Source organism: Vombatus ursinus, unplaced genomic scaffold, assembly GCF_900497805.2.
Source record: "Vombatus ursinus unplaced genomic scaffold, bare-nosed wombat genome assembly UNPS02015400.1, whole genome shotgun sequence".
Taxonomy (NCBI): domain Eukaryota; kingdom Metazoa; phylum Chordata; class Mammalia; order Diprotodontia; family Vombatidae; genus Vombatus; species Vombatus ursinus.
In genome coordinates this window covers 40,996-50,302 of record NW_020955178.1, presented here as the reverse complement: position 1 = coordinate 50,302, position 9,307 = coordinate 40,996, and the positions used below count along the sequence as shown (strand labels likewise).

The window sequence follows — 9,307 nt, the reverse complement described above, 5'->3', positions numbered from 1 at the left end:
GAAAGACAAGGATTCTGAAAGGTAGAGATGAAAAGAAAGCATGTATCCCAGGCATAGCTGACAGCTTCTGCAAATGCAAGGGGGGATAATGAAAAATTCTGGAAGTCCATTTTGGTTGGAACCTAGAATTTGTGGAGGGTAAATAATAACATAAAATCTCATTAAATAAGGCTGGAAAGATTAATGAGGATTAGATTATGGAAGGTTTTAAATGCTACTTTGTGGAATCTGCATTTTGTTCAATAAGCAACAAGGAATCACTGATAATTTTGAGGAGGGAAGCAATGTGTTGTTGACCTTTCCTTCTTTTCTCACATATCATGTCTGGGGTTGGATTTGAATTCAGATCTTCCCAACTCCAATCTTGATTCTCTATCCATCATGCTATGCAGGTGCTCCTCTGACTCCTTGTTAATGGATCTGAATGGGTCTTTAAAACCCAGGGTACAAAGAAAAATCCTCTCTGCCTCACTTACCTACTTTTACTGGCATCTCATTTCCATGCATTGGGGTTGATTTCTTTATGAGATGTTTTGAAAAAGTGAAACAGAAATAAATGATTCTATAGTTCAGGTCCTTTGTGAAGAATTTTTTCAAAAGGTTGGGAGGCAGAGTGGGGCAGTTAGCTGCTGGAGTCATACTGGAGTCAGCTGGTACTTGTTCTTGAAAACTGATTGTTAAATTTTCAGTGTGAGCATTTACACCTTGGAAACTGGTAAACACTACATATCAGGAAGGGCAGCTAGGTGGTACAGTGGATGGAGCACTGGAGTTGGGAGGACTCATCTTTGTGAGTTCAAATTTGGCCTTAGACACTTTTACCAGCTTTGTGGCCCTGGGCAAGTCACTTAACCCGCTTGGCCTCACTTTCCTCACCTGTAAAATGAACTGGAGAAGGAAATGGCAAACCACTCTAGTATCTTTATCTAGTAACCATACAAGGCAGTATATGGTTACTAGGTTACAGAGGGAGCAGATAAATATCAGTTCTTAAGAACAAAGCAGATTTAAGAAATTTGGGTAATCAAGTGAGGCTTGAAGGCACAAGTGACTTTCTGATATCAAGGACAATGTGGAGATTGGAAGTCCAAAATACATTGCATTATAGTTATTTGTGTATGTGTCTTATCCCCTTTACTGGAGAGTGAATCTCATGAGGGCAGGGATTACGTCCAATCTTTATTTTCCCCAAAGCAGCTACCCAAAGGCTCAGCATTAATTTTTTTTGGGGCAGGTAAATTGATGAACTGCTGGATGGATTATAGGACATAAAAAGAAAGAGATATAAGTTCTCAAGGCACGCAAATTTCGTCATCAGAGATGCCCATTGAGATTTAGTCCCGTATGGACAAAGCTGCAACCTTTAACCCCACCGGGCTTGGAGATTGGATACATGCTCAACCCCTTTTCCCTGCTCTAACCTGATTGTCTTTCTTTTCAGGGGCTTGATGGCTTTGCTGGGTTGGGATCTGTGGCAGCCTGCCCAATATGATGCCTCTAAATGACTCCAGCTTCCCATCCACATTTTTCCTGACTGGTATACCAGGACTGGCTTTTGCACACATCTGGATTTCGTTGCCCTTCTTCTCCATGTTCTTTATGGCTGTGACTGGGAATTGCATCCTGCTCTTCCTGATCTTCACAGACCGTAATCTACACCAGCCCATGTTCTTCTTTCTCTCCGTGCTCTCCTCTGTTGACCTGGTCCTTTCTCTCTCCACTCTGCCCAAGATGCTCACCATCTTCTGGTTTGATGCCACAGCCATCAACTTCCATGCCTGCCTTGTTCAGATGTTTTTCATACATGCTTTTTCTGCTATGGAATCGGGGGTGCTGGTGGCCATGGCATTGGATCGCTATGTGGCCATCTGTAACCCCCTGCGCTACTCCTCTATTCTCACCCCAGTGGTCATTGCCCAAATTGGGGGTCTAGTCATGCTTCGGGGCATTGGACTCACTGTCTCATTCCCAAGTCTGGCTAGACGTTTGCCCTACTGTGGGTCACATGTCATTGCCTACACCTATTGTGAGCACATGGCTGTGGTGAAACTGGCGTGTGGGAACACCACAATAGACAACATCAATGCCTTTGTTGTGGCACTATTCCTGGGTATTGGTGATGTAGCCTTCATTGCTTACTCCTATGGGCGCATCCTACAGACAGTATTGAATTTCCCTTCACATGAAGCCCGGGCCAAGGCAGGCAGTACGTGCACTGCCCACGTTGTTGTCATTCTTTTCTTCTACATGCCGGGCTTCCTCTCTGTCATAATGCAGCGCTTTGGTCCACCCACCGCCTCTGCAGTCAAAGTCATCTTTGCCAATCTCTACTTGCTCTTCCCACCTGCTCTCAACCCTATCATCTATGGGGTCAAGACAAAGCAGATTAGGGAGAGACTGCTGGTGATCCTGAATCCCAAGCAGATCAACCCCACCTGAGTTCTGCCTTCTTTTTCTGGGATCAGGAGGGGTATTGTGGAGGTTCTATCCTGGCATGATAGGTGCCCAAAGAGGGAAAGAATCATGACATACTAGTAAAGCTGTGCCCTTTGATGAAGAGAGGAAACTCAATGATGTTGCAATAAGAAAGACTCAGGCTAGATTTTGGGATGATTCTATTGAGGGTCAATATAGTTAGGTGTTAGAGAAATTGTCTGAGGGAGGTTAAGAATCCATTGTCAGTCAACCAATAAATCAAAATTGAAAAGCTTCTATGTGCCTATCTCTACGCTTGGTGTTCCTATAGAAAATTAATATGATGTGGCCTTTATAGCCTAGTATGGGAATAATGCACAAAAATCAATTAGGGAATAGTCAAATGAAAAACTGTGTAATGCTAACTATGAATGCAATACAAGTTCAGGGATAGGAACATTAACAATTCCATATCTATCAATCTACCTATCTCTCTATCTTTATCTATCTATCTAAATTTGTAGTTTACAAAGAGCTTAAAAAAAACCTACTCAGTGAGTTATATAGTGTGTGTAGTATCTTCCCTGTTTCATGATGAGGAAACGGCTTATATCACTTGCCCATTGGCACACAGTTAAATGTCAGAGCTGAGGTTTGAATCTGATTTCTCTCTGCAAATTTAGTGTTGTTTCAACTATACCACATTGCTTGGCATTTCACTTTGGGGATCTAGAAAAACATGATATCTTCTTCTTCATATCTTAAGGACAGGAGGGTAGACTTGATTACAGGGGTAACTTGAGGTTATAAGATCAAAGGAGGCATCCCTTAAATTGAATTGAAATGTACAACTCTACAATTACAGGTCAAGGCTTGTCTTTTCCATTACGTAATATAAAAATATCATAACAAAGTCCAAAGTATTTTGTGTACTCTATAATTTTGCCCATTCTTGACTCCTAAGAGTATTTCTCCAAATTATCCTCATTCAATCCAAACAACCCACCTCAATCCTCTTTATTAATCATTACCATCACTACAATCATCATATCTATCATTATCATCAAAGAGTCACAGAATCTCAGAATTGGAAGGAACTTCAGAGGCCATTTAATCAGAATGTATGTGAACAGAGATCCTTTCTAGAAAATATTCCACAAATGACCATCTTCCCTTTTCTTGAAGACATCCAGCGATGGGGAGCTCATTACTCTCCAAAGGAGCATCTTTCAGTTTTGATTAACTATAAACGTTATAAACTTAAAAATGCAAGTTTTCCTTACACTGGGCCAAAGTTTGTCTCTACAATTTCTACTCATTGCTCTTCATTTTGCCCTTTAGGGCCAAACAGAAGAAGGCCAATTACTAGACGTTCTTGAAGATAATAATTATTCCCCTGACTTACTAAGCCTTTTCTTTTCCAGATTATACACCCTCAGTTCCTTTACCTAATCCTTTTATGACATCAACTTGAGACTCTTCACCATTCTGATTGCCTGCCTCTGGACACTCTCCAGATTATCAGTGTCTTTCCTAAAATGTGATTCCCAGAACTGTGATTCTCTTAGCTCTGGGCATTTTCTGTACTGCATTCCTAAAATGCTCTTTTTCCTCATCTCCATCTACTGGCTTCCTTGACTTGAGGGTTTTCTTTTAATTTGAAGGATTTCTTTACTTCTTCCTCTGCAATGGATTCTGGTGGCCTTTCTTAAAATACTTGTCATGAACACTTCAATATGAATTGATTAAATGTACCATGAAATGATATTTCCTATTGTCTTTGAACATGTGATAAAGACAACTCAGCCCACTCCTTTATGTATCTCTTGAAGGTGAACTGATCAACTTTCCTTCCATTTAGCTATACATTCCTTAGTTATAAAATAAGGTACTTTGCAAGGTCTGAAAAAAGTAAACGCAAGAAATCAGATACTCTGAGATATTTGAACATCCAACTTCCATCATTTTACAAACGAGGACTATGGGGCCCAGAGAGGTTGAACGATTTGTCCAATGTCACATAGGTAGTAAGGTGGAAGAGCTAGGATTTGATGTGAATCATTATTGTTGAATCAAATTCAGAGATCTGAGTTTGAGTGTTTTGCTTTAACTGTAAGACCTGGGAGGTGACTTCATGGAGAGTTTGTCTCTTTTCTTCAGGGTGACCAAGAATTCCAGGAAGCGCTTCTGTAGCTGACCACTTTGGACCTTCCTTCCTGGTACTCAGTCTAGCTGCATTGTTCTTACGTAGTCACTCCCCTTTGTGGCACCATTCTCTTGCTGGTCTGCTACCTTTCCCAGCCCAATATGAATACATATGGCTGTGGTGCTCTCTAAGAGGCTTGTCTGGTCAGTAGTACCTGACAATTTCACAGCATAACATGCTCCCTCAATGCCACATTTGTAAAGCTGGCCCCATATCAATTTTCTACAAAGTTTCAAAGCCAAAACCTATTGCACAGATGGGCCACTAGATGGTATAGTAGATAGAGTGCGGGGCCTGGAGTCAGGAAGATGAGTCTTCCTGAGTTCAAATTCTGCCTCAGATACTATCTGTGTGACCCTGGGCAAGTCACTTAACCTGTTTGCCTAAGTTCCTCATCTGTAAAATGAGATGGAGAAGGAAATGGCAAACCACTCCAGTATCTTTGCCAAGAAAACCCCAAATGGAGTCACAAAGAGTTGAACACAACTAAAACGACTGAACAACAACAACAATTGCATAGATACAGTGGAAAGGAGGGCAGTTACCTTGTCCATGTCAAAGTGGGATCAGGAGGAAAAGGTCCCAGAGCAAGGACCCATGATGAAGCTGCTGAAATCTCTGAGTCCTTGGCTCACTTGGCACCATTTTCTTCACTCTTATGCATCCCAGATATTGGCCTGTTAATTCTTTTGATGTCACTGTAATTGCCAGGTCTTTCTCCTGGGTTCACAATATCACAACTTAGATTCTAAGAACTTGAAGTTACCTCAGAGATCACTAGTCTATACCCAAATGATCATCTACTCTACAACACCATGGCCAAGTGATCAATCAATAGCTTTTGTGATGGGGAACTCATTACCTTCAAAAGCATTCCAGTCCACTTTTAGATAGCTCGATCTTAAGTTTTTCCTTATATAACACTGAAATCTGACTCTGTAACATTTATTCCCAGTTTTGCCCTCTGAGGCTGAACAGAGTAAATCTAATCTTTCTTCTGCATAAGGGTCCTTCAAATACTGGAAAACTGATATCATTTTCTCTTCAGGCTAAATATCCCCAGGCACCTCAAGTCATCCTCATATATAAACATGAATAGACTCTCTACGCAAGCCTATGTCCTCATGAGACATGTTTTCTGGTCATCATTGTGGAAATCATCGTATTAACATATTTTATCTTATTCACCACTGAGCACCATACCACAAATGTCAACTGACCAGGATCAGAGTTTAAATAGAACTATCACTACAATTATTCTTGACATCATGTTTTTTTTTTTTTTAGTACAGCCTATGTTAATATGAGCATTTTTGGATACTGCATCATATATTAGTTTTGTGTAGAGCTTGTGGTTCACTAAAACCTCTGTCTCTTTCCAAAAGAATTGTTTTCTAGCCACGCCTCCCCTAACCCTTACTTATGAATTGACTTCTTAGCTCATAGAAGTTTATACTTATCTTTACAAAATTTTGTCTTATTAGATTCAGCTCATAACACTAGCCTGCACTGATCTCTTTGGATCCTGACAGTCATATGATGTTTTAGTTTTCTTTCTCAGGTTCATGTCATTTTGAAGTTCAACAAGAATTTTTTTTTTCTATAACTTCATTGAAGTCCTTGCTAAAAGAGGTTAAACCACACAAAGTCAAGGACAAATCACTGGGACATTCCACTAGGGTCTTTGTTTATGTTAAATATAACTACTATTTTGGACCCCTACTTGCATCTTTAGCTAGCTCACATCTCTTACCTTGTCCAAAAGGATAGCATGAGAGACTTCTTTGGCCCCTGTGCTAAAATTTAGTTATGTTATGTCTATAACATCCATAGGCTCATAGATTTAGAGCTGAAAGGGACTTTAGATGTCATTTTGCTAAGCTTCTTCATTTTATAGATGACAAAATGAGGCCCAAAGATACAGTGGATAAAGCATCAGGCCTGGAGTCAGGAAGACTTGGGTTCAAATCCAGCCTCAGATACTTCCCAGCTATGTAAACTTGACCAAATCACTTAACCTCTGTTTACCTCAGTTTTCTCATCTGTAAAATGGGCATAATAATATCTACCTCTTAGAGTTGTGGTGAGAATCAAATGAATTCATAATTATAAAGCATTTATACATTGTAAGTACTACATAAAGGCTTGTTCTTATTATTGTTATTATTATTATAACAACTTGTCCAGGTTACACAGGTTACAAAGGACATTAGAGAAAATCTAGTTCAATTTCCTCATTTTAAATGTGGGAAAATAGGTCTTAGAAGTTAAATGTCTTGTCTAAGGTCACAGAAAAAATAGGTTTTAGTTGGCTCTCCCAACTTTGGTGTGGACCATTTCCTCTCATACCACATTTTGCTTTATTGAAAATTAATGTCTTCTACTTCTGGTCCATGGATGAGATACACAGATGTTATATCATTTTCCACACGTTATAAAACATAAAGTTTATAAGAATGTTTTTTTATGAAGTTCAGTGTCTAGAACATGTTCTTATTATCTTTCTATTGTTTCTGAAACTTTTTAATCGGTTCAAAGTGAATTTCTGGCAAGGCCTAGTCAAATAAGTGATTCTAATCACTGAAAGGAAGCATTTAAAATTCCTTAAATGTTTTACACACAGACACAGTATGTTATTCTATACTATGAGCACACAAATAGCAATTATTAAATAGGAACTTGTATGTAGTAACCAGGAACCCCCTTCATCCATGGAATCCAAGAAAACTATCCCAGGATGTATATACTTTATGAGTCAGAATACTCTATAAACCATAGCTCACCAGCTATGTAGTAGGATTACCTTAACAGATAATCAGAGACATTCTTACTTCAAAGCAAAGTAATTTATTGAAATAACACATAAATCATAAAACAATAGACCATCCCCTATTAACTCATAAACCTTGGACTTAACTCTTCCACAAATATGCTCAGTGGAAAGAATGAGAATGCAAAGCAAAAATACATTGGGAATATATATATATATATATATATATATATATGTATATATATATATGTGTGTGTGTGTGTGTGTGTGTGTGTGTGTGTGTGTGTAACATGCAAAAAATCCTGCATGGAGGGGTGCACACACAATAAATGTGTGCAGTGAATCCATCTGCACTGAGAAATAATGCATACCTCTGATACTGCAAAGCTGCTGATGACTTCTGTTAATGTCTTCATACTTGCTTCTGCTAGCTATGCTTACCTTGGTCATTAGGTCTCTGTGCCTCTCTGTAGGTGCTGCATGTAGGTGCTACATCTCTGTGACAGTTGCTCTTGAGAAATCCCACTCTCTTCAGGATCATCTAATACTCTGCTCAATACCTACTGGCGGATGCTGATGTTCATAAGCATTTTCCTTGCAGGAGAGGGCTATGGTCTGTCAATTAACTTCTGTAGTTATCTCCAATATGCAGCAATAGGGAGGGTGGGTCAGTAATGAAGGCAATAAGTAAATATCCTACAAGGGAGGGTTACAGATCTTTTCAGTCTATTCTTTCAGCCTCCTACTGGGCTTTAGCTATCGTTGTTCAGTTGTTTCAGTCATGTCCAAATCTTCATGACCCCATTTGGGGTTTTCTTGGCAAAGATACTGGAGTGATTTGCCATTTCCTTAGGTCATTAGGTCTCTATGCCTCCGAATATCTAACCCCTATTAGGGACCAAGGCTAAGGTCTTATCAAGTCAGGATCTGATTAGGTACTTTGTAACCCAAGATCCAATGCAAGATGGATATTGCTCATATGAGGATAGGCAGCTGTCCACCTACATATTTGTTTCCACCTCTCATGCTGCCTGAAATTCATCTAAGTAATTCACTCTTTTACATCTTGAAGTCTTTTGGATCTTGATGGGTAGAATATTAAAATATGAATACTTTTGGGATGGGTCATGCCTGAAATATTAGCTACACTTCAAAACAACAACTAAGAAGAAGGCTTGCCAGGGATAGGAGGAGACAGGCTATGCACCTGGGGGTGAGGGAAGGGAAGTAGAATATCATGAGGGGAAAGATAGGTGTAGAAAGTGGGGTGTAAAGGGCTCTAGATTGAGAGGAGTATTGGAACCCCCCTTGCATTTGGAAAACAGAGGAAGGAGGGCATGTGGAAAAGGTTCCAGGATAGGGATTAAAAAAAGGAGCAGATGAAGAGAAGAGAACCTATGAGAAGGGAGAGAAGAATGGAGGAGTGGGGACATGTGCCTCAAAAGACAAATTTTGCTGATTTGGGGGATTTTCTGAGGGCTGACCCTGACTGGATTTCTACCCCTTCCTGGCACTGAATTTGTGGAATCTGATTTAGGGGATCATAGACCTGGAACTGGAAATGACCTCAGAGGCCCTCTAGGCCAACTCCTTCATTTTACAGATGAGGAAACTGGTACCTAGAGAGATTAAGTGACTTATCTAAGGTCTCACAGCTATTAGGTGTCTGAGGCAAGATTTGGCTCAGGTTTTCCTGATTTCAGAACTTTTCTTTACATTGTAGTACAGTAACAATAACAGCAATAGGTAATGGAAGTGGAGAGAAGGGACAGAGAAGACCTTCACCACTTTTGGTGAACCAGTGCTTGGACAGTCTCTCTAATCCTGAGGTTTCCCAGGTCTTGCTCCAAGCATGAGTGGAAACTACACCCCCAGGCAGCCTATGCCTTAGGAAGGTTGGTATTACCTGGGTTGGT

At 40.0% G+C, this 9,307-nt stretch overlaps 1 protein-coding gene across 1 annotated transcript; it reads left to right on the top strand.

Moving 5' to 3' along the window:
• The first annotated feature begins 1,488 nt into the window (after positions 1-1,488).
• LOC114032143 (olfactory receptor 52K1-like) lies at positions 1,489-2,439 on the top strand. The gene has a single exon (XM_027847382.1). It carries the CDS (start codon positions 1,489-1,491, stop codon positions 2,437-2,439), a length of 951 nt encoding a protein of 316 aa, XP_027703183.1.
• Positions 2,440-9,307: the final 6,868 nt, after the last annotated feature.

Bases quoted from the DNA above. Each gene is read 5' to 3' on its own strand.
- LOC114032143 (XM_027847382.1), top strand. From the start codon at position 1,489: ATGATGCCTCTAAATGACTCCAGCTTCCCATCCACATTTTTCCTGACT.